Source organism: Heterodontus francisci, chromosome 42 (assembly GCF_036365525.1).
Source record: "Heterodontus francisci isolate sHetFra1 chromosome 42, sHetFra1.hap1, whole genome shotgun sequence".
In the NCBI taxonomy this organism is placed as follows: domain Eukaryota; kingdom Metazoa; phylum Chordata; class Chondrichthyes; order Heterodontiformes; family Heterodontidae; genus Heterodontus; species Heterodontus francisci.
The window spans coordinates 29,724,552-29,750,574 of record NC_090412.1 but is presented as its reverse complement, the minus strand read 5'-3'; the positions used below and the strand labels follow the sequence as shown (position 1 = coordinate 29,750,574).

Genomic DNA, 26,023 nt, shown 5'->3' with positions numbered 1-26,023 from the left:
AGTGAGCAGGACTTGGTGTGAGTCAGGACACGGGCAGCAGAGTTTTGAATGTTCTCAAGTTTGAGTGGAACGTGGGAGGTCGGCTAGGGGTGCAATGGAATAATCAAATCTGGAGCTAACAAAGGCATGGTTGAGGGTTTCAGCAGTGAAAAAAGCTGCGACAAGGGCAGAGTCAGGCAATGTTACAGAGGTGGAAACAGAGCGTCTTAGCGATGGTGCGGATAGAATTATAGAATGGGTACAGCACAGAAGGGGGACATTCAGCTTGTTGAGCCCATGCCAGCTCTCTGCAAGAGCAATTTCGCTAGTCCCATCCCCCCGCCCTTTCCTTGTAGCCCTGCAATTTTCTTCCCTTCAGGTGCTTATCCGATTCCCGTTTGAAAACCACGATTGAATCTGCCTCCACCACCCTTTCAAGCAGTGCATTCCATATCGAAACCACTCAATGCATAAAGAAGGTTTTCCTCATGTCGCCTTTGGTTCTTTTGTCACTCACCTTAATTGTCCTCTAGTTCTAGGCCTTTCCACCAAAGGGAGCAGTTTCTGTCGATCTACTCTCTATACACCCCTCATGGTTTTGAACACCTCTTTCAAATTTCCTCTCAATCTTCTCTAAGGAGGTGTGTTAGGAAGTTCATCTCCGGGTCAGATGTAACCCCAAGGCTGCGTGCAAACAATCCGGTTCAGCATCAATACAGTTGCCAGGGCGAGGGATGGAGTAGGTAGCTGAGGAACGATGTTTGTAACAAGGAAAGAAGACAATGTCTTCTGTCTGTCCAATATTTAATTGGAGGAAGTTGCTGCTCATCCAATATTGGATGTTGGACAAGCAGACAGGCAACTTAGAGATAGAGGAGGGGTCAAGAGAGGTGGAGGAGAGGTAGAGCTGGGTATCAACAGCGCATATGTGGAAACTGCCACCATGTTATCAGATGATGTTGCCAAGGGTCAGCATATAGATGAGGAAAAGGAGGGGGCCAAGGATAGATCCTTGCTGAGCACCAGAGGTCACAATGTGGGAACACCACAAAGAGGAGAAACTATTACATGTAATTCTCTGGCTACAACACTGTTTGGAGTCATACCTAGGAAAAAAGAAGGTGGTTGTTGGAGGCCAATCATTTCAGCCCCAGGATATTGCTGCAGGAGTTCCTCGGGGCAGTGTCTCAGGCCCACCATCTTCAGCTGATTCATCAATGATCTTCCCTCCATCATAAAATCATAAGTGGGGATGTTTTCTGTTGTTTGCGCAGTGTTCAGCTCCATTCACAATTTCTCAGATAATGTAACTATCCATGCCACATGCAGCAAGATCTAGACATCTAGGCTCGAGCTAATAAGTGACCAGCAACATTTGTGCCACACGTGCAAAAGAGATAATCTAACCACCTCCTCTTGACATTCAATGGCATTGCAATTGCTGAATAACCCACCATCAACATCCTGGGGGTCATCCTTGACCAGAAACTTAACTGGACATAAATACTATGGCTACAAGAGCAGGTCAGAGTCTGGGTGTTCTGCACCGAGTGACTCCCCTCCTGACTGCCCAAAGCCTTGCCATCACCTATAAGGCACAAGTCAGGCGTGTGATGGAGTACACTTGCCTGGATGAGTGCAGCCCCAACAGTACACAAGAAGCTTGACACCATAAAGGACAGAGCAGCCAGCTCGATTGTCACCCCATCCACCACCTTAAACATTCAATCCCACCACCACTGGCGCACATTGGCGGCAGTGTGTGCCATCCAGGGGTAGGCAGCATGTCCATACACAGAAACCAGAGTCTCTGGTAAAAAAAATTTTGAGGTCGTGACTGGAAATCGCAGAGATGAGAAATTTCCCATTGTCTTCTTCTGATCAGATTGGCTTTTAAAAAAAATCGCACTGTCAGTTTCACAGCTGAATTGGAATTTCTAAGCTTAGATCTTTATATAATGCTCATTAACACTCCTTTCCATATTCACAGCTGACAGGTGCTGAGAGCGGGAACAGCAGTTTCTGAATTTCGGACAGATTCGGGATTTTCCAGTGGGTTAACTGGTTAAACAGGTTCCAGTGTAATGGGGCTGAATGATATTGGCAAAAACAAGATGCTGCTGACCCATATACTATAGTTAGTAAATCTCAATGGAATGGATAGCTTTAATAAACGTTAATCTATCATGAACTGTCTCTGATTCCTTTACAAAATCCATGCTCCATTTGCAGTTTTAAAAACTGTTAGGGAAGACATAGTAAAAATGTATTACGTTTCAATGATCATGTTACAAACAGTCATTAACTGATTTTTCTGCTGCAAATTGGATTAAAGGACACGTAGAAAGTCCTACAAGAGGAGGGGCGGTACTGGACATAACCCTAGGGAATGAAGCCGGACAAGTGGTAGAAGTGGCAGTAGGGGAGCATTTCGGGGATAGTGACCATAACTCTGTAAGATTTAAGGTTGTTTTGGAAAAGGACATAGAGGGACTGGAAATAAAGGTACTGAATTGGGGAAAGGCAGATTTCAAGATGATAAAACAGGATCTGGCCAAAGTGAACTGGGAACAGCTTCTTATAGGAAAGTCTACATCAGGCCAGTGGGAGTCATTTAGAAGGTATATTGTGAGGGTTCAGGTGCAGCATGTTCCTGGAAAGGTGAAGAGTAGGACCAACAGGTCAAGGGAACCCTGGATGTCAAGGGATATAGAGGATTGGATAAGGAAAATAAAGGAGGCGTATGGCAGATTCAGAGTGATGAAAACAGCGGAGGCCCTAGAGGAATGTGTAGGGGAGTACTTAAAAAAAGTAATTAGGAGAGAGAAGAGGGGGCATGAAAAATCACTGGAAGACAAGATAAAGGAAAATCCCAAGGCATTTTATAAGTATGTTAGGGGCAAGGAGATAACCAGGGAAAAATTTGGGCCCATTAGGGATCAAAGAGGCAATGTGTGTGTGGAGCCGGAGGATTTGGTGAGGTTTTGAACGATTACTTTTCATCTGCGTTCACTATGGAGAAGGACGATGTAGTTGTAGTGATCAGGGAGGGGGATTGTGGTATACTTGACCAAATTTGCATTGAAAAGTAGAAAGTATTAACTGTATTAGCGAGCTTAAAAGTAGTGGATAAAACCCCAGGCCCAGATGAGATGTATCCCAGGCTGCAATGTGAGGCAAGGGAGGAGATAGCGGGGGCTCAAACACAAATTTTCAAATCCTCTATGGCCACAAGAGGTACCAGAGGACTGGAGGACAGCGAATGTGGTACCATTATTCAAGAAGGGTAGCAAGGATAAACCAGGTAATTACAGGCCTGTGAGTCTAACTTCAGTAGTAGGGAAATTATTGGAAAAAATTCTGAGAGACAGGATTAATCTCCACTTGGAGAGGCAGGGATTAATCAGGGATAGTCAGCATGGCTTTGTCAGGGGGAGATCGTGTCTAGCAAATTTGATTTAATTTTACGAGGAGGTGACGAGAGGTGTAGGTGAGGGTAAAGCAGTTGATGTAGTATACATGGACTTCAGTCAGGCTTTTGATAAGGTCCCACATGGGAGATTGGTTAAGAAAGTAAAAGCCCATGGGATCCAGGGTAATTTGGCAAATTGGATTCAAAATTGGCTTAGTGGCAGGAGGCAGAGGGTGATGGTCGAGGGTTGTTTTTGTGAATGGAGGCCTGTGACCAGTGGTGTACCACAGGGATCGGTGCTGGGACCCTTCCTGTTTGTAGTGCACATTAATGGTTTAGACGTGAATATAGGAGGTATGATCAGTAAGTTCACAGACAACACGAAAATTGGTGGTGTCGTAAATAGTGAGGAGGAAAGCCTTAGACTAAAGGACGATATAGATGGGCTGGTAAGATGGGCGGAGCAGTGGCAAATGGAGTTTAATCCTGAAAAGTGTGAGGTGATGCACTTTGGGAGGTCCAACAAGGCAAGGGAATATACAATGGATGGTAGGACTCTAGGGAGTACAGAGGGTCAGAGGGACCTTGGGGTGCTTGTCCATAGATCGCTGAAGGCAGCAGCACAGGTAGATAAGGTGGTTAGGAAGGTATATGGGATACTTGCCTTTATTAACCAAGGCATAGAAGAGCAGGGAGGTTATGATGGAACTGTATAAAATGCTGATTAGGCCACAGCTGGAGTACTGTGTACAGTTCTGGTCACTACACTATAGGAAGGATGTGATTGCAATGGAGAGGCTGCCGAGGAGATTCACCAGGATGTTGCCTGGGCTGGAGCATTTCAGTTATGAAGACAGACTCGATAGGCTGAGGTTGCTTCCTTGGAGCGGAGAAGGCTGAGGGGAGACCTGAATGAAGTATACAAAATTATGAGGGGCGTTGATAGGATAGATAGGAAGAAAATTTTTCCCTTAGCGGAGAGGTCAATAGCTAGGGGGCATAGATTTAAGGTAAGGGGAAGGAGGTTTAGAGGGGATTTGAGGAAGATTTTTTTCACCCAGAGGGTGGTTGGAATCTGGAACACACTGCCTGAAGGGGTGGTAGAGGCAGGAACACTCACGACATTCAAGAGGTATTTAGACGAGCACTTGAAATGTCATAACATACAAGGCTGCGGGCCAAATGTGGGGAAATGGGATTAGTTAGGACGGGTGCTTGATGGTCAGCGCAGGTGTGTTGGGCCGAAGGGCCTGTTTCTGTGCTGTAAAACTCTATGACTCTATGACAGATTTTACAAGTATGTCAAAGCTCAGTAACTGCAAAGTGCACCATCTTCTATCCAGTTTCAGGGCAGGTAACCTGAATAGCCAATGTCATTTGAAAGTTGTCTGTATCATGTAACTACATTATGTTAAAAGTGCATCTTTACTAACAGCTAAGTGATTTGGCTTGGATCTAAATTGGTTAGTCTGGAGTGCAATCGTAAAGCTACTGACTGAACACTTTGTTACTGCTTGCATTATTCAGTTACAATCACTCAACCTTTTGCAGAAAAGCTTTTTGTTAATAATTATCTTGTTAGAACTGAATCAGAATCGACAGTGATCGACTGAGATATAGACATGTGAATTTAAGAGAATTGTTTTATTGGAGGAGTTGAAGGGCGCTCTTTATTTGTAATTGTGTTTATCAAATTTTGTCACTAGCTTTGGTGAGTAGATGACATTTTGTCCATGAGAGATGCTGTTGTTTCTGTATTTTAGAATCCAAGACCTAGTTTCTGACAAGATGCATAAACTAGTTTTGGCTACCTACTGTTAATCTCTCTGTCCCTTCATGTCCCACTCTGCTTTTCTGTTTTACTTGACTCTTCTGAAGTATTATCTGCACCATCCTATAAAATTCTCCTGATTTGGAGATCACTGCCCTTTTGTTGTCTGCCCTGTCTTCAAACACATATTACAAGCAGGTGGAGAAGTTGCACAAACATTGACCATCACAGGTTAAATTGTCTTGTGACAACAGCAGTGTGAGAAATGGTCCGTCTTCCTATTGCTGATTTTTCTACTGCCTCACCTCAATAACCACAATAACAATCCTCTCCTTGAGTTTCATTGTTTATTGGATGAATTTTCACTCCTGTCACAGTGTGAATCCACAGAGGTCATCTGATAAGGTCCATCTACCATTCCGTGACATGGTGTAGGCTAGCTCTATTCTGTCAAGTAATTTGCATTGGCATTGCATGCTATTTTGCTTGTTAACTAGCTAATGGAGTTGTGCTGCTCTACATTGATGTTTGTATGCTTAGCTACTTTATAGGGAAAAATGTGTTTAAAATCGGGCTGTATTTTGTTGGCATTAGATTGGCTATGCACTATTTATGCAGATTAATTGCCCCCATTTCTGTGGCTGAGTCAATAGTTTTGTCAAATGTCTGTGGTGCAACATGCTGTGCCTATCCCTGGTGCCATCTACAAGATGCTTGTGGCAACTTGCCAAGGCTTCTTCAACAGCACCTTCCAAATCTGTGACCCCCACCACCTAGAAGGACAAGGATAGCAGGCACATGGGAACACCACCACCTGCAAGTTCCTCTCTAAGCTACTCACCATCCTGACTTGGAAATATATTCCCTTTCCTTCATTGTCATTGGCTCAAAATCCAGGAACTCCCTCCCTAACAGCAGTTTGGGTGTACCCACACCACATTGACTGCAGCAGTTCAAGGCGGCAGCTCACCACCACCTTCTCAAGGGCAATTAGGGATGGGCAATAAACCATCCACATCCCATGAATGAATAAACTAAATATTTGCACCATTGGGCAAGATGGTAATGAAGGAAACATAAATTCAAGAAAGGAGTAAAGGTGAGGTTAGGAAAGATTCTTCACACAGGGTGGTTAGAATATGAAAGTTTCTGCCACAAATTGTTGTTGAAGTAGAATCCATAACTTCTTTCAAAATGTAATTAGATGCTGGGAGAAAAGTAATATTTAAAGATATAGGAAGTGAGCTCGAGAGGAGGAATAGACTAGGTGGCTTATGTGGAGAAAGAACACTGGAAATTTGATGGTCCTTATGGGCTGTTCCTCGACTGTAACATTAAAAGAGACAGAAAGTGGTCCCTGGAGTTTGGTTGGGTTGGGTGTTATCGGTCTTACCCTTTATAGGGTTCCAACCTTGTACTTTGTGATTATTTGCTTTGCATATTTCTCATAGACTGTAGATCACCCTTTCTAACTAGGACATTTTTTTTTCAATTAGTGTAATTTATTAAGGACTTTAGATTGTATTGGGTAGTGTTTGGAGTAGAACAAGGCCCCTAGTGTAATTAGTATTTTTTAAAGGGAGTAACTAATTAATTTAAAGGTAAGTCATGCCAGGAGAGCTCAGCCCCGTGGTATGCTCTTCCTGCGCCATGTGGGAGATCAGGAATGCTTCCAGTATCCCTGACAACCATGTGTGCAGGAAGTGTATCCATCTGCAGCTACTGGCTACCCGCATTACGGAGCTAGAGCTGCGGGTGGATTCACTGTGGAGCATCCACGATGCTGAGGATGTCGTGGATAGCACGTTTAGAGAGGTGGTCACACTGCAGGTAATGGCAGCACAGGCAGAAAAGGGATGGGTGACCACCAAGCGGAGCAGTAGGCGCAGGCAGTTAGTACAGGAGTCCCCGTGGCCATCCCCCTCTCAAATAGATGTACTGCTTTGGATACTGTTGGGGGTGGGGGAGAGGGTAGTCTCCCAGGGGAACGCAGCAACAGCCAGATCCGTGGCACCAAGGATGGCTCTGCTGCACAGCAGGGAAGAAAAAGGAGTGGAACAGCTATAGTGATGGGGATTCTATCGTAAGGGGTACAGATAGGCTTTTCTGTGGCCGCAAACGTGACTCCAGGATGGTATGTTGCCTCCTGGTACTAGGGTCAAGTATGTCACGGAGTAGCTGCAGGACATTCTGAAGGGGAAGGGTGAGCAGCCAGAGGTCGTGGGACACATTGGTACCAATGACATAGGTAGAAAAAGGGATGAGGTCCTGCAACAAGAATTTAGGGAGCTAGGTAGTAGATTAAAAAGCAGGACCGCTAAGGTTGTAATCTCTGGATTACTCCTGGTGCCACATGCTAGTGAGTTTAGAAATAGGAGGATAGAGCAGATGAATGCGTGGCTGAGGAGATGGTGCCGGAGGGAGGGCTTTAGTTTCCTGGATCACTCGGTCTGTTTCTGGCAAAGGTGGGACCTGTACAAGTTGGACGGGTTGCACCTGAACTGGAATGGGGCAAGCATCCTTTTCGGGAGGTTTACTAGTGCTGTTGGGGTGGGGGATGGGATATAGAGTGGAGGTACAGTAGGGGGTAATATAGAACAGAAACTGAGTCAGTCTGGAAGGCAGAGCAAATATAGACCTGTTAAGTGAAAAATACAAGGCTGGATTGCATCTATTTCAATGCAAGGAGTCTTACTAGTAAGGCAGATGAATTGAGGGTGTTGATTAACACATGCGAATATGATATTATTGCTATCACAGAGACATGGTTGAGGGAAGGGCAAGACTGGCACCTCAATATTCTAGGGTATAGAATCTTCAGGCATGACGGGGTGGGGATGTAAAAGAGGAGGTGGCATTGCACTATTGATCAAGGAGTCAATTACTGCAGTAAGGAGGGATGATATTTTAGAAGGTTCCTCAAATGAGGCCATTTGGGTAGAACTTAAAAACAAAAAGGAGGCAATCACTTGGCTGGGAGTGTACTACAGGCCTCCAAACAGTCAGGGAGAGATAGAGGGGCAGATATGTAGGCAAATCTCAGAGAGGTGTAAAAATAATAGGGTAACAATAGTAGGGGATTTCAACTTCCCCAATATCAACTGGGATAGTCTTAGTGCAAAAGGCTTATAGGGGGCAGAGTTCTTAAAATGCATACAGGAGAGCTTTTTGAGCCAGTACATAGAAGGTCCTACAAGAGAAGGGGCAGTACTGGATGTAATCCTAGGGAATGAAGGTGCAATTGGTAGAAGTGTCAGTAGGGGAGCATTTTGGGGATCGTGACCATAACTCTGGAAGATTTAAGGTAGTTATGGAAAAGGACAAAGACGGGCCGGAAATAAAGGTAATGAGTTGGGGGATGTCCGATTTCAATATGATAAAACAGAATCTGACCAAAGTGGACTGGGAGCAGCTACTTGTAGGAAGGTCTACATCACATCAGTGGGAGTCATTCAAAGAGGAAATTGTGAGAGTTCAGAGCCAACATGTACGCGTTAAGATGAAGGGTAGGCCCAACAAGTCCAGGGAACCCTGGATGTCAAGGGAAAGAGGATTGGGTCAGGAAAAAAAAAGGAGACTTACGGCAGAACCCAAGCGCTGAAAACAGCGGAGGCACTGGAAGAGTATAGAAAGTGTAGGGTGGCACTTAAAAAAGTAATTAGGAGTGCGAAGAAGGGACATGAAAAAACACTGGCAGGCAAGATAATGGAAAATCCTAAGGCGTTTTATAAGTATATTAAGGGTAAGTGGATAACCAGGGAAAGACTAGGGCCCATTAGGGACCAACGTGGCAATCTTTTTTTGGAGCCGGAGGACATAGATGAGGTTTTAAATGAGAAGGACGATGTAGGTGTAGAGATCAGGGACGGGGATTGTGATATACTTGAACATATTGGCATTGAAAGGGAGGAAGTATTAGCTGTTTTAGCAAGCTTAAAAGTGGATAAATCCCCAGGCACAGATGAGATGTATCCCAGGCTGTAATGTGAGGCAAGGGAGGAGATGGCAGAGGCTTCGACACAAATTTTCAAATCCTGTCTGGCCACAGGAGAGGTACCAGAGGACTGGAGGTCAGCAAATGTGGTACCATTATTCAAGAAGGGTAGCAAGGATAAACCAGGTAATTACAGGCCGGTGAGTCTAACATCAGTGGTTGGGAAAATATTGGAAAAAATTCTGAGGGACAGGATTAATCTCCACTTGGAGAGGCAAGGATTAATCAGGGATAGCTAGCATGGCTTTATCAGGGGGAGATCATGTCTGACTAACTTGATTGAAATTTTCGTGGTGGTGACTAGATGTGTAGATGAGGGTAAAGCAGTAGATGTAGTTTGATCTTAGAGTAGGTTAAAGGTTCGGCACAACATCGTGGGCCGAAGGGCCTGTACTGTGCTGTACTGTTCTATGTTCTAATACCCAGATCAGCTAAATGAGGGTTCAGGATGAGAACCTCTCTGTGATTTGCCCAGCGAGGGTGGAATCTGAGAACCAGTTACAGGCGGTGACAGGCTCGCTGTGTTATCTTGAGCTGACATTGCTTTATCTTAATATAGGTAGGAGTTGTGAGGGCCTTCCTCCGTACATCACCCATTCCTCCTATGTTATGCAGCAACTGTGGCTTGCTTCCCAGGCCACTTCAACATGTTAACTTTTGATTTGAGTAAAGGTGTCTGCCAGTGGCTATGAGGAAAGAGCGAGGCAGTGGAATTAATTTGGGATTGGTCTAGTAAAGAGCCAAAATGGGCAAAAGCTCCAACAAGTATGTTCGGTGCTACAATGGACTAAACCAAGAAATAGTTGGGAAAGATTTTTTTTGCTCCCCCCTCTGTGGAGTGTGCAGCAGCCATGGAGAAAGGAGGACTGGATGGAGCAGGGAGGGGCAGGTTGGGTGGAGCAAGGTGCGGTCTGAAAGATGGTGTGGAGTGGGGAGGAGAGGGAAACAGGGTGTGGAAGGCAGGTGAAGTGGGGAGGAGCAGAGCAAGTAGGAAGGATCAGGTTGGGTGGAGTGGGGAAGGGGTTAGTGAGTGGAGCAGGATGGTTAGGGTGAGTGGAGCAGTGGGGAGCGGGGTGTTGATGGGTGGAGCAGAGAGGTGAGTGGAGCAACCAGGGGAGTTGGTGGGTAGAGCAGGGAGGTGAGGGGTGGGTAGAGCAGGGGGGTGAGGAGTGGGTGGAGCAGGGGGGTGAGGAGTGGGTGATACGGGGGGGGGGGTGATTAGTGAGTGGAGCAGGGTGGTGAGGGGTGAGTGGAGCAGGGTGGTGAGGGGCGTGTGGAGCAAGCGGGGTTAGTGAGTGGAACAGGGTGGTGAGGGGTGGGTGATGCAGGGAGGGGCGGAAGGATCTGGTTTGGGATTGGCATAAGGAATATTGTCTAGGTGGTTGCAGGCTCTTATTTCCATTAGCTCAGTGATTGTACCGTCAGTGAAGTAAATGCTAATTGTTTGCAAAATGGCAACTTCCGATGTAGACTTCCATCTTCAGGGCCTCAGTGATGTATTTTGTTTGAAACAAAATGAAAAGGGACAGTAATAAAAAACATTGTCTTCCTGTGGTCTTTTCCAGTCAGATATTTCTTACCACCGGTCCTTCACAGCTCTGGAATATGCTCATCAGTCACACACTGGCAGGAGGTCTGCGGGGCCAGGTAAATTCATGTTGTGATTTTAACTGCTCGAACTTACATTTGTACAGACCCAGTGGTTAACGGCACTGTCCCTGATATCGAGTCCTACAAACAGAGAGGTGCAGAGAAGAAAAGAGCTTACAGTAAGATAGTGCATTTCATGATCTCAGGATGACCCAAAACACTTCACAGCCAGTTCATAACTTTTATACTGTTCTAATGTAGAACAAGTGAAAGCCAATTGCCACACAGCAAGGTTACACAAACAGCAATGAGGGAATCTGTTTTTTAATGATGTGTCATAGAAGGATGTATGTTTACTTGGAAAGGTGGACTCCCCTGCTCCTCTCCAAACAGTCCCATTGAGATCATCTTCATTCCCCTGAGGAGGCTCAGTACCTGATTTTAACATTTCACCAGCAGTGCAGTGCTATCCAGTGCAGCGCTCTGTTCATTGTGTATTAATTGAGTGCTTTAACTGTATGAATGTAGGGCATTAACTGGGGATTCACTTGTGCTTCTATAAATAGGAGCAGATTGAAACTGTGGTGGTTGGATTAGGAGTTATATATTTGTAATGTGTATCTCTATAAATAAATACTTATAAAGGTGTGTAAGGATTTAGGTTCCAGTTCTATCCTTCACCACCTGGCTTCATGCAGTAGAAGATGGTAGCAGAGGATAATCGCCTAAAGGTGAAAGTTGGAAACTAAAAAAAAAGACAAAATTCATATCTTAGTGGCCACAAAAACAGAAAGTGCTGGAAATACTCAGCAGGTCAAGCAGCATCTGTGGAGAGAAAAAAATTGTCAACTCTGTTTTTCTCTCCACAGATGCTGCCTGACATGTTGAGCATTTCCATCATTTTCTATTTTTGTTACCCAGTCAGTACATTGTTGTATCCCCTTAACAAAACCTGATGCTTCTTCTCAGGATGTTAGACAATTATTAATGGCATTAGATCATCAGGATCAGAGAATAAAAGCAAATTGTCTTAAAGTTACATAGACAGTTTCTTCACCCTACTTGTCAAAGGTTAAAGGTCGTGCTAAAAGATGCAGGTGTGGCTGATGAAGAGTATACGAGGCTAATAAAAGAGATTCGTGAGAATTGTGAAATTTGGAAAAAGTATCAAAGGTGCCACCATGTAACTAACGATGTAGTTGCCATGGATCTAAAGGTATGGGGAAAATTTTCATCCCACATTTTATTGATCTGGTGACAAGATTTAGTATTTTTACAATAATACATACTAAGGACAAAAGGTTTATTATAGGCAAAACTACAGAGAAATGCATAGGGAGCGGACTTGGGACACCAGCAAAGTTTCTGACTGATAATGGAAGAGAACTTGCTAATGATGAGTTCAGAGACATGTGTGAAAACATGAGCATATGGTCATGAATACCACAGCTGGAAGTCCTTTTAGCAATGGTCTTTGTGAAAGAAATCATACAGTGATCGATGAAATGCTGTGTAAATTGATAACTGGCCTGGCATGGGCAGTTCATGTAAAGAATTCTGTCCAGATGGTTAGAGGATTTAGACCTTATCAATGAGCGTAATCCCAAATTGCTTTCCATGCTGTGTGACAGTCCTCCTGCTCTTAAAGGGACTACAGCTAGTTCCATTTTTTCCTGCACATTTGAATGCTTGACATGCGGGGAGACAGGGTTTAATCAAGCTGTCAGAATATTCATAGAGTTCGGAGGCAATGTATTAGACCATCTGAGACAGAGTTCAATTCAGGCGATTTGGTATACTATAAAAGAAAGGGTCACAGGGAATGCAAAGGCCCTGGTGAGGTAATAGGTTGTGATGTTACCATCAAGCCAGGAGACCAGCCCTGGTTCAATGAAGAGTGAAGGAGGGCATGCCAGGAGCAGCACCAGGCATACCTCAAAATGAGGAGTCAACCTGGTGAAGCTACAACCCAGGACTACTTGCATGCCAAACTGCATAAGCAGCATGCAATAGATAGCGATCCCATAACCAACGGATCAGATCTAAGCTTTGCAGTCCTGCCACATCCAGCCGTGAATGGTGGTGGAAAATTAAGTAATTAACTGGAGGAGGTAGCTCCACAAATATCCCCATCCTCAATGATGGGGGAGCCCAACACATCAGTGCAAAAGATAAGGCAGAAGCATTTGCAACAATCTTCAGCCAGAAGTGCCGAGCTGTTGATCTATCTTGGCCTCCTCCTGAAGTCCCCAGGGCGGCACAGTGGCGCAGTGGTTAGCACTGCTACCTCACAGCTCCAGGGACCCGGGTTCGATTCCGGGTACTGCCTGTGTGGAGTTTGCAAGTTCTCCCTGGGTCTGCGTGGGTTTTCTCCGTGTGCTCCGGTTTCCTCCCACAAGCCAAAAGACTTGCAGGTTGATAGGTAAATTGGCCATTATAAATTGTCACTAGTATAGGTAGGTGGTAGGGAAATATAGGGACAGGTGGGGATGTTTGGTAGGAATATGGAATTAGTGTAGGATTAGTATAAATGGGTGGTTGATGTTCGGCACAGACTCGGTGGGCCGAAGGGCCTGTTTCAGTGCTGTATCTCTAATCTAAAAAAAAATTACAGATGCCAGACTTCAGCCAATTCAATTCACTCCGCGTGATTTCAAGAAACGACTGAAGGCACTGGATACTGCAAAGGCTATGGGTCCTGACAATATTCCGGTAATAATACTGAAGACCTGTGCTCCAGAACTTGCCGCACCCCTAGCCGAGCTATTCCAGTATAGCTACAACACTGGCATCGACCCGGCAATGTGGAAAATTGCCCAGGTATGTCCTGTACACAAAAAGCAGGACAAGTCCAACCCAGCCAATTACCGCCCCATCAGTCTACACTCAATCATCAGCAAAGTGATGGAAGGTGTCATCAACAGTGCCATCAAGCAGCAGTTGCTTAGCAATAACCTACTCAGTGATACCCAGTTTGGGTTCTGACAGGGCCACTCAGCACCTGACCTCATTACAGCCCTGGTTCAAACATGGACAAAAGAGCTGAACTCAAGAGGTGAGGTGAGAGTGACTGCCCTTGACATCAAGGCAGCATTTGACCAAGTATGGCATCAAGGAGCCCTAGCAAAACTGGAGTCAATGGGAATCGGGGGAAACTCTGCTCGTTAGAGTCATACCTAGCGCAAAGGAAAATTGTTGTGGTTGTTGGAGGTCAATCGTCTGAGCTCCAGGACATCGCTGCAGGAGTTCCTCAGGGTAGTGTCCTAGGCCCAACCATCTTCAGCTGCTTCATCAATGGCCTTCCTTCAATCATAAGGTCAGAAGTGGGGATATTCGCTGATGATTGCACAATGTTCAGCACCATTCGTGACTCCTCAAATACTGAAGCAGTCTGTGTAGAAATGCAGCAAGACCTGGACAATATCCGGGCTTGGGCTGATAGGTGGCAAGTAATATTTGTGCCACACAAGTGCCAGGCAATGACCACCTCCAACAAGAGAGAATCTAACCATCTCCCCTTGACATTCAACGGTATTACCATCGCTGAATCACCTACTATCAACATCCTAGGGGCTACCTTTGACCAGAAACTGACATGGAGTAGCCATATAAATACCGTGGCTACAAGAGCAGGTCAGAGGCTAGGAATCCTGAGGCGAGTAACTCACCTTCTGACTCCTCAAAGCCTGTCCACCGTCTACAAGGCACAAGTCAGGAGTGTGATGGAATACTCTCCACTTGCCTGGATGGGTGCAGCTCCAACAACACTCAGGAAGCTCGACACCATCCAGGGCAAAGCAGCCCGCTTGATTGGCACACCATCCACAAACATTCACTCCCTCCACACACAGTGGCAGCAGTCTGTACCATCTACAAGATGCACTGCAGCAACGCACCAAGGCTCCTTAGCACCTTCCAAACCCGCGATCTCTACCACCTAGAAGGACAAGAGCAGCAGATGCATGAGAACATCACCACCTGCAAGTTCCCGTCCAAGTCACACATCAAGAAGCAAGAAAGGAAACAGTGGAAGGTCTGACCATCATTTTCCAGTCCTCACTTGATACAGATGTGGTGCTGCAGGATTGGAGAACTGCTAATGTTGTACCTCTATTTAAAAAGGGGGCGAGGGATAGACCGAATAATTACAGGCCAGTCAGTCTAACCTCAGTAGTGGGCAAATTGTTGGAATCTATTCTGAGAAACAGGATAAACTGTCACTTAATCAAGGATAGTCAGCATGAATTTGTAAAGGGAAGATCTTGTTTCACCAACTTGATCGAATTTTTTGAAGAAGTAACAAGGAAGATAGATGAGGGTAGTGCAGTTGATGTGGTCTACATGGATTTTAGCAAGGCTTTTGAGAAGGTCCCATGTGGCAGACTGGTTAAAAAAATAAAATACAATGGGATCCAGGGAAATGCAGCAAGGTGGATACAAAATTGGCTCAGTGGCAGGAAACAAAGGGTAATTGTTGACGGCTGTTTTAACAACTGTAAGGCTGTTTGCAGTGGCGTTCCGCAGGGCTCAGTACCGGGTCCACTGCTTTTTGTGGTATATATTAACGATTTGGACTTAAATGTAGGGGGCATGATCAAGAAGTTTGCGGACGACACAAAGATTGGCCGCGTGGAAGATAGCGAGGAGGATAGCTGTAGGTTACAGGAAGATATTGATGGTCTGGTCAGATGGGCAGAAAAGTGGTAAATGGAATTCAACTTGGAGAAGTGTGAGGTGATGCATTTGGGGAGGTCCAGCAAGACAAAGGAATACATGATTAATGGGAAAATACTGAGAGGTGTAGAGTAGTGAGGGACCTTGGAGTGAATGTCCACAGATCCCTGAAGGAAGCAGGACAGGTCGATAAGGTGGTTAAGAAGGCATATGGAATCCTTTCCTTTAATAGTCGAGGTATAGAATACAAGAGCAGGGAGTTTATGCTGGAACTGTATAACTCATTGGTCAGGCCACAACTTGAGTACTGTGTGCAGTTCTGGTCACCTCATTACAGAAAGGATGTAATCGTACTCGAGAGGGTACAGAGGAGAGTTACGAGGATGATGCCAGGACTGGAAAAATGCAGCTATGAGGAAAGATTGGACAGGCTGGGGTTGTTCTCCATGGAACAGAGAAGGCTAAGGGGAGATCTGATTGAAATGTACAAAATTTTGAGGGGCCTGGATAGAGTGGAGGTGAAGGGTCTACTCACCTTAGCAGAGAGGTCAATGACGAGGATGCATAGAGTTAAAGTGATTGGTCAAAAAATTAGAGGGGGGATGAGGAAAATCTTTTTCACCCAGAGGGTGGTGATGGTCTGGAACTCACTGCCTGAAAGGGTAATTGAGGCAGAGACCCTCGACTCACTCAAAAGGAGTCTGGATATGCACCTCAAGTGCTGTAAGCTGTAGGGCTATGGACCAAATGCTGGAAGGTGGGATTAGAATAGGTGGATCGTTTTTCATCCAGCTCAGACACAAAGCGCCAAGTGGCCTCTTTCTGTGCCTTAAACATTCTATGATTTGATTCTATATTGGCAGACCTGCAAAAGACGATAGCATTAGTGAATTCCCAATTCCTACTTCTGACCAAGATCTTCAACAATTCCTTGGAATGGTTAATCAGTTTGGCACAATTTCTGCCCAATCTAGCACAAGCTACTGAACCTTTACGACAACTATTAAGGACAGTTCAAGCATGGTATTGGAATGCACATCAGGAGCAGGCATTTCAAAGGATCAAGAAAATGCGGATTTTGCTAGATATCTTAGCACATTATAACTCCTTGCTACTGACCACAGTTGCAGCAGATGCCTCATCTACAGGGTTAGGGACAGTTGTTTTTCCAAGAACAGCCAGATGGATGTCACAGACCGGTTTATTATGTCTCTAGAGCATTGACTGCGATGAGGTATGCTGTAATAGAGAAAGAAGCTCTTGCAGTCACGTGGGCTTCTCAGATTATATCGGCTTAAAGGTCATCATAGAGACAGACTACAAACCCCTAGTTTCCTTACTTGATGAAAAGGAACTTGCTGGAATGCCTCCGAGAATCCAGAGATTCCGGTTGAGGCTAATGCAATTCACCTATGAAGCGGTATATGTACAAGACAAGCTGCAAACGAGAGCAGATATATTGTCCAGAGCTACTGTTGACCATCCTACACAAGAGGATGTTTACTTCATTAATGATATTGAGTCATATTCTCAGTTCACTACGTCAGAATGGCTGGCAAGCTCAAAAAAGGTCCAAGAAATTTGTCATGCTCCAATACAAGATGAGGAATGCGTCCGTATCCGCCAATATTGCACACAAGGTTGGCCACAGCTTGTCACAGTGGTAAGGTGATGAAAATGTTCCTTGAGTACAGAAAGCACTTCACTATTGTGAATGATTTGCGGGTATATGACCAGAGGTCGGTGATTGTAGTCTCACTCTGGGCAGACATCTTGGAGAAAATATACCAGGGCCGCATGGGTATTACGAAATGCAGGGCACGGGCTCAGTTGTCTATGTAATGGCCGGGAATATTGAGAGATATAGAAGAAATCATTTCTAATTGCCAGAAATGTGCAGTGCTCAGACCAGACCAGAGGGAACCTTTATCTCGACCCAATTTCCAACCAGATCGTGCTAACATCTGGGGATGGATCAATTCATGTTTAATAGAAAATCCTGCCTGATATTGATTTTTTTTCCACCTGGATCGAAGTCAAACATTTGTACACAACAACTACTGAGACAGTCATTCGAGTTTTGACAGATGGCATTCCTGACCAGATTGTTTCCGATAATGGTCCACAATTTGCAAATGGCTACTTTATGCACTATGTGGAAAACTGAATTTGTACATCCTACAAGTTCCCCTAGATATCCTCAATCTAATGGTGAAACTGAAAGAGGATTTAGAAATATCAAAGCACTGTTAAAGAAGAATGAAGATTTTCAAAGAGCACTCCTCAACTACAGACCTAATCCATTGCTATGTGGATTAGCACCATCAGAACTGTTGAGAGGAAGGAAGTTTAGTAAACAACTTCCCATCCTACTCAAAAAAAAACTTCCAGGGCTAGAAGTCCAGGATTATTGGAGAGTTCAAGACAGAGATAAATCTTATTGGAAACACCAAGCTTATAACAGGAGAAAACATACCAGGAACCTACCCAAGTTGATGGAAGGAGAAAAGATATGGATATGAGACCAAGGCAGAGAAGGAGTAGTCGCCCAGAGAGATGATAATCAACAGAGATCTTATTTAGTACATACTTCAGAAGGTACTATAAGAAAAAACAGGAGAAATCTTAATTCTATTCATCAAAGATGTCAATCAGTCATACATTTGGATGAACCAGATGTTGAACGTGAAATTCAGAAAGCACTGGATACTACAAACCTCAAGAAGGCCATTCAAGTCAAGAAACAAGCGTTCAGAGAAAGACTTCTGATCTTCCGAGTCTGACAACAACACTATCGGGGAGAATTGTGAAGCCTCCTGACAGATTGCAACTGATGTCAGAGACTTGGGGGGAGATGGGGTAGTATGTAAAAGTTAAAATGAATGTACAACAAAAAATATATGGACAAAGACTTGGGGGTGGGGGGGGGGGGGGGGGAGATGTAGTAGAAGAGTTTGAAAGGGTTAATGTTTGGGACAATGTGAGTAATACCTCCCACTATGACGATGCAAGAGATCACATGAGAGAGAGACTTGAAGGAGAAGCAACATGGCATCAATGGAGTCAGACGTACTTGTGTAAAGTTGTATATTGTTCTCTATATATGTCATAAACTGTTATTGTTAAAACTTTCTGAAGACTCGGTAATCTCTCCCAGCTAGACTAACCAAACATACAACATAAACACATTTGTTTATGGCCTGAGTGATATTTTTTGGTGAGATCTGTTTTGCTGAAAATACGTTGTATTGAACTAAAAGCAGATCCCGCAAACTTTCAGGCATGTTCACGATGCATGTTGATGATTTCATATGGTACTGTGGAATTTGAGAATTGTCATGCATACAAGAAGTGCAACAATGAAAAATTAGGGACAAAAACTGAAGAGTAATAAAAATTGCCTTTGTCTTTTAAAATATGGCCCTTTCTTTGAAAAAGTGATCAGTGTGCTTCAAAATGGCCATCGAAGTTTAAAAGATTTGGCCTTTGTATATTCAAACTGTCGGACAGGGACAAAGGAAAATCTTCAAAGCTAAGAGGTGTCTACTGCACCCATCCTACACCATCTTGAAATATTCCGGAATTGAATGGGTTCTTCTGAAACAAAGAAGGTGTGAAGTGGAAACATTATAACTGGATTATTCTCATCCTGAACCCTTTTGAATTGTGAATTGATTCTTCTGAAACAAAGAAGATGTGAAGTAAGCACGTCCTGGGCCATTGTGTGATCACCAGTGCAGCCCTCCCTCAGTACTGTCAATCTGACAGTACAGCACTCCCTCAGTACTGCACTCCCTCAGTAAAGCCCCTTCCTTAAAGGAGATTAGTGAACCAGTTGAATTTTTACAACTATCCAGTAGTTTTATGGTTACCATTACTGGCACTAGCTATTTATTCTGGATTTATTTAATTAACCGAACTAGAATTTCTTAGCTGCTATGGTGGGAACTGAACTCATGTCTCTGGATGATTAGCTCAAGCCTTCAGAATACTAGTCCAGTAACATCATCACTATGTTACCTTAACGTCTTGTCTCCAGCCAGGGAAACATCCATTCACCACTACTCTCTGCCTCCTAACTCTTGGTCAAATATGCACCTAAGTTAACATCGTTCCTATAATCCCATGTGCTTCTAACTTTTGACTAATAATATTATGTGGTACTTTATCAAATGCCGTTTGAAAGTTCGAATGTACAATATCTACAGCATGGGGGAGGAAATAGCAGAGTTGTCTAGAAATTTTAGTTCAGGGTTCTGTTGAGAGTGGATGTGTGCCAGAGGGCTGGAGAGTGGGCAATGCTATAACAACATTTAGAAATGAAGATAGGGCTAAGCTGGGTAGTTATAAGACAATTAATTTAAACATCTGTGGCAGAGAAAAATTTGGAATATTTAAAAATGAAATTACTAAATATAGGAAGGTAGGAACAGGAGTAGGTCATTCAGCCCCTTGAGCCTGTCCCGCCATTCAATGAGATCATGGCTGATCCGCGGCCTAACTCCATATACCTGCCTTTGCAATTTTATACTATCATCTAGACTGTCCACAATGCCGCCTAACTTTGTATCATCAGCAAATTTGGATATATGACCTACTCTGCCATCATCCAAGTCGTTAATGAATAATGTGAATAATTGAGGCCCCAACACAGATCCGTGCGGGACACCATTAGTCACATCCTGCCAATTACTTACCCATTATCCCCACTCTCTGTCGTCTACCACTCAACCAACTTCCTAACCATGTCAATAATTTGCCCTCAGCTCCATGGGCTTCTACCTTAGTTAACAGTCTGTTATGTGGGACTTTATCAAATGCCTTCTGGAAGTCCATATAAATAACATCCATAGACATTCCCCTGTCCACTACCTTAGTCGCCTCTTCAAAAATTTCAATGAGATTTGTCAGGCATGATCTACCCGTCATGAATCCATGCTGGCTGTCCCTGATTAACTGAAATTTTTCTAGGTGTTCAGTCAGCCTCTCCTTGATTATAGACTCCAGCATCTTGCAGTACAGATGTCAGACTAACTGGTCTGTAATTTCCTTGGTTCCCCCTTTCACCCTTCTTAAAAAGTGGAGTGACATGTGCAACTTTCCAATCCAGAGGGACCACTCCTGAATCTAGGGAACTCCGAAAGACTATAGTTAGGGCATCTACAATGTGCTCCCCTACTTCCTTTAACACCCTCGGATGGAAACCATCCTGGGGATTTCTCACTCTTTAGTTCCATTAATTTCCTTGTTACTGATGTTTTACTTACGTTAATTGTGTTGAGTCCCTGTCCCCTATCGGCTATTAATTTTTTTGGGACTTCCAGCAAGTTATTCTCTTTTTCAACCGTAAATACTGAGGCAAAGTAATTGTTCAACATGTCTGCCATTTCCCCATTATCAATGACAATATCTCCATTTTCAGCTTTTAGTGGGCCTACATTGCTCTTGACCACCCGCTTTCCCTTTATGTAACTATAAAATTTCTTCTTATTGATTTTGATGTCCCTTGCAAGTTTCCTTTCATAATCTCTTTTAGTAACTCTTATAAGCTGCTATGTGACCTTTTGCTGGTCTTTGTATTGATCCCATTCGGCCGGATCTGTGCTGCGTTTTTCATTTTTGTCAGCCCTTTCTGTTTGTTTTATGCTATCCCTAATCTCTTTGGCTGTCCATGGCTGTTTTTTCTGTGAAGTGGAGCTTTTTCCTCTCGGGTATATACTCGCTCTGTATTTCGTTAAATATTCTCCACTGTTCTTCAGTCGTTTGACCCATTAACAGATCTACCCAGTTTACTGTGGACAGTCTGTGTCTCATCCCAGTAAAGTCAGCCTTACCCAAGTCTAAAATTCTAGTAGCTGATTCGTGCTTTTCACTTTCAGACGCTACCTTGAATTCAGTCATGTTGTGATCACTATTAGATAAATGTTCACGTACAGTTAGGCTACTAATTAAACTTGGCTCATTACTCATGACTAAATCTAATATTGCCTGTCCCCTTGTTACATCTATGACATATTGCTGTAGGAAACTATCCTGGACACATTCCAGAAATTCACTACCTTTCTGTCAGGTGCTAGTCTGCCTCTCCCAATCTATGTGTAAGTTAAAATCCCCCTTTATATTACTCTGCCTTTGTTACACACTTTGTGCATTTATACAATCTAACACCTCAGAACTGAATTGAAAAAAAATTATAGGCTGAACTGAGATATTTGTAAGATGGTGGAATGGGCAAAAAAACAGAAATGTGAGATACAATTTGATTTTTTTTTAAAGTAATGATTAAACGTTGAGTGTTGGGTAATGTGGAAGATTGGAGGGATTTGGGGATTCAGGTTCATGAGACACAGACAGCACCTCTTATATAATGGTAGCAAAATCAATTGGAATATTGGGTTGTATTGCACAAGATATCAAATAGAAAAGCTGTTATCATAAATACTATCATTATATAAAATCATAGAAATTTAGGGCACAGCAGGAGGCCATTCAGACCACGCCAGCCAAATAAGTGCAATCCAGTCTCATCTCACTTTCTAACTCTTGTCCATAGCCTTGTAGGTTACAGCACTTCAAATGCATATCCAAATAGTTTTTAAATGCGCTGAGGGTTTCTTCATCTTTCAGGCAGTGAGATCCAGATCCCCATCAAACTCAAAGAACAGTACAGCACAGGAACAGAACATTCAGCCCTCCAAGCCTGCGCCGATCTTGATTCCTGACTAAACTAAAACCTTCTGCCCTTCCGGGGACCGTATCCCTCCATTCCCATCCTATTCATGTATTTGTCAAGATGCCTCTTAAACGTCGCTATCGTACCTGCTTCCACCACCTCCTCCGGCAGCAAGTTCCAGGCACTCACCACCGTCTGTGTAAAGAACTTGGCTCGCACATCCCCGCTAAACTTTGCCCCTCTCACCTTAAACCTATGTCCCCTAGTAACTGACTCTTCCACACTGGGAAAAAACTTCTGACTATCCACTCTGAGTCCATGCCACTCATAACTTTGTAAACCTCTATCATGTCGCCCCTCCACCTCCGTCGTTCCAGTGAAAACAATCCGAGTTTATCCAACCTCTCCTCATAGCTAATGCCCTCCAGACCAGGCAACATCCTCGTAAACCTCTTCTGTACCCTCTCCAAAGCCTCCATGTCCTTCTGGTAGTGTGGCGACCAGAATTGCACGCAATATTCTAAGTGTGGCCTAACTAAACTTCTGTACAGCTGCAGCATGACTTGCCAATTTTTATACTCTGTGCCCCGACTGATGAAGGCAAGTATGCCTTCTTGACTACCTTATCCACCTGCGTTGCCACTTTCAGTGACCTGTGGACCTGTACGCCCAGATCTCTCTGCCTGTCAATACTCCTAAGGATTCTGCCATTTACAGTATACTTCCCACCTGTATTAGATCTTCCAAAATGCATTACCTCACATTTGTCCGGATTAAACTCCATCTGCCATTTCTCCGCCCAAGTCTCCAAACGATCTATATCCTGCTGTATCCTCTGACAATCCTCATCACTATCCGCAACTCCACCAACCTTTGTGTCGTCCGCAAACTTACTAATCATACCAGCTACATTTTCCTCCAAATCATTTATATATACTACAAACAGCAAAGGTCCCAGCACTGATCCCTGCGGAACACCACTAGTCACATCCCTCCATTCAGGAAAACACCTTTCCACTGCTACCCTCTGTCTTCGATGACAGAGCCAGTTCTGTATCCATCTTGCCAGCTCACCTCTGATCCCGTGTGACTTCACCTTTTGTACCAGTCTGCCATGAGGGACATTGTCAAAGGCTTTACTGAAGTCCATATAGACAACATCCACTGCCCTTCCTTCATCAATCATCTTCGTCACTTACTCAAAAAACTCAATCAAGTTAGTGAGACACGACCTCCCCTTCACAAAACCATGCTGCCTCTCGCGAATAAGTTAATTTGTTTCCAAATGGGAGTAAATCCTGTCCCGAAGAATCCTCTCTAATAATTTCCCTACCACTGACGTAAGGCTCACCGGCCTATAATTTTCTGGATTATCCTTGCTACCCTTCTTAAACAAAGGAACAACATTGGCTATTCTCCAGTCCTCCGGGACCTCACCTGTGACCAATGAGGATACAAAGATTTCTGTCAAGGCCCCAGCAATTTCTTCCCTTGCCTCCCTCAGTATTCTGGGGTAGATCCCATCAGGCCCTGAGGACTTATCCACCTTAATGCTTTGCAAGATGCCCAACACCTCCTCCTTTTTGATAACAACATTACCCTGACTATCTACACTCCCTTCCCTAGACTCATCATCCACCAAGTCCTTCTCTTTGGTGAATACTGATGCAAAGTACTCATTTAGTACCTCGCCCATTTCCTCTGGCTCCACACATAGATTCCCTCCTCTGTCCTTGAGTGGGCCAACCCTTTCCCTGGTTACCCTCTTGTTCTTTATATACGTATAAAAAGCCTTGAGATTCTCCTTAATCCTGTTTGCCAATGACTTTTCATGACCTCCGATTCAAAAAAATTCTTCAACTCCCCGCCAATCCTCTACCAATTACTTCAAGGCCGAAAACGTCGGTGGTGATTCTACCTCCATCTGGCCTGGGGAGTAACACCAGGATTTTTCATTCCCCAGGTCCTTAATTGACCTTGGGCGGGACTTCCACCTCCTTAAGGCTCACCGCTCTCTGGGTGAAGTAATTTCTCCTGATCTCAGTCCTGAAAGGTTTACCCCGTATCCTTAGACTATGAACCCTGGTTCTGGACTCCTCCACCATCGGGAACATCCTTCCTGCATCTACCCTGTCAAATCCTGTTAGAATTTTATAGACGTCAATGAGATCCCCCCTCACTCTTCTGAACTCCAGCGAATATAATCCTAACCGACTCAATCTCTCCTCATACGTCAGTCCTGCCATCCCAGGAATCAGTCTGGTAAACCTTCGCTGCACTCCCTCTATAGCAAGAACATCCTTCCCTCAGATAAGGAGACTAAAACTGCACACAATATTCCAGGTGTGGCCTCACCAAGGCAGCAAGACATCCTGCTACAGTACTCGAATCCTCTCGTTATGAAGGGCAACATACCATTTGCCTTTTTTACCGCCTGTTGCACCTGCATGCTTACCTTCAGCAACTGGTGTACGAGAACAGCCAGGTCTCGTTGCATATTCCCCTCTTTCAGTTTATAGCTGTTCAGATAATCTACCTTCCTGTGTTTGCTTCCAAAGTGGATAACCTCACATTTATCCACATTATACTGCATCTGCCATGCATTAGCCCACTCACTCAACTTGTCCAAATCACCCAGAAGCCTCTCTGCATCTTCCTGACAATTCACCCTCCCACCCAATTTTGTGTCATCTGCAAATTTGGAGATATTACATTTCGCTCCCTCATCTAAATCGTTAATATATATAATAGGGACAGGTGGGGATGTGGTAGGAATATGGGATTAGTGTAGGATTAGTATAAAATGGGTGGTTGATGGTCGGCACAGTCTCGGTGGGCCGAAGGGCCTGTTTCAGTGCTGTATCTCTAAAAAAAAATATTGTGAATTGCTGGGGTCCTAGCACCGATCCCTGTGGTACTCCACTAGTCACTGCCTGCCATTCTGAAAAAGTCCCATTTATCCCTACTCTTTATTTCCTGTCTGCCAACCAATTTTCTATCCATCGCAATACACTACCCCCAATCCCATGCGCTTTAATTTTACACACGAATCTCTTATGTGGGACTTTGTCGAAAGCCTTCTGAAAGTCCAAATAAACCATATCCACTGGCTCCCCATCATCAACTCTACTAGTTACATCCTCGAAGAATTCTGGTAGATTTGTCAAGCATGATTTCCCTTTCGTAAATCCACACTGCCTCTGTCCGATTCTACCAATGTTCTCCAAGTGCTCGGCCATAAAATCTTTGATAATGGACTCTAGAATTTTCCCCACTACCAACGTCAGGCTGATTGGTCTATAATTCCCTGTTTTCTTTCTACCTTCCTTTGTAAATAATGGGGTTACATTAGCTACCCTCCAATCTGTAGGAACTGATCTAGAGTTTATAGAATCTTGGAAGATGATCACCAATGCATCCACTATTTCTAGGGCCACTTCCTTTCATACTCTGAGGTATAGATTATCAGTCCCTGGGGATTTATCGGCCTTCAATCCCATCAATTTCCCCAACACTATCTCTCTACTAATACTGATTTCCTTCTGTTCCTCCCTCTCACTAAACCCTGTGTTCCCCTGTGATATTTGTGTCCTCGTTTGTGAAGACAGAACCAAAGTATGCATTTAGTTGGTCAGCCATTTCTTTGTTCCCCATAATAAATTCCCCTATTTCTGACTGTAAAGGACCTACATTTGTCTTCACCAATCTTTTTCACTTCACACCTTGATAGGTAAATTGGCCATTATAAATTGCCCCTAGTATAGGTAGGTGGTAGGGAAATATAGGGACAGGTGGGGATGTGATAGGAATATGGGATTAATGTAGGATTAGTATAAATGGGTGGTTGATGGTCGGCACAGACTCGGTGGGCCGAAGGGCATGTTTCAGTGCTGTAACTATAAATTTAAAAAAAACATACCTATAGAAACT

At 44.1% G+C, this 26,023-nt stretch overlaps 1 protein-coding gene across 11 annotated transcripts in view; it reads left to right on the top strand.

Moving 5' to 3' along the window:
- fam149b1 (family with sequence similarity 149 member B1) overlaps positions 1–26,023 on the top strand; it is a 204,200-nt gene that overhangs the window by 161,342 nt on the left and 16,835 nt on the right. For 5 of the 11 annotated variants that reach the window (XR_010970903.1, XM_068020280.1, XM_068020279.1 and 2 more), the window contains one exon: positions 10,722–10,803. Coding sequence is in view for 10 of the 11 variants with exons in the window: in XM_068020280.1 (XP_067876381.1) it covers positions 10,722–10,803 (82 nt within the window). In the remaining variant the exon portion in view is untranslated. Of the gene's footprint in view, positions 1–1,969; positions 2,094–10,721; positions 10,804–16,283; positions 18,245–26,023 lie in introns of those variants that run through there. The other 6 variants (XM_068020275.1, XM_068020274.1, XM_068020276.1 and 3 more) reach the window with 3 other exon arrangements.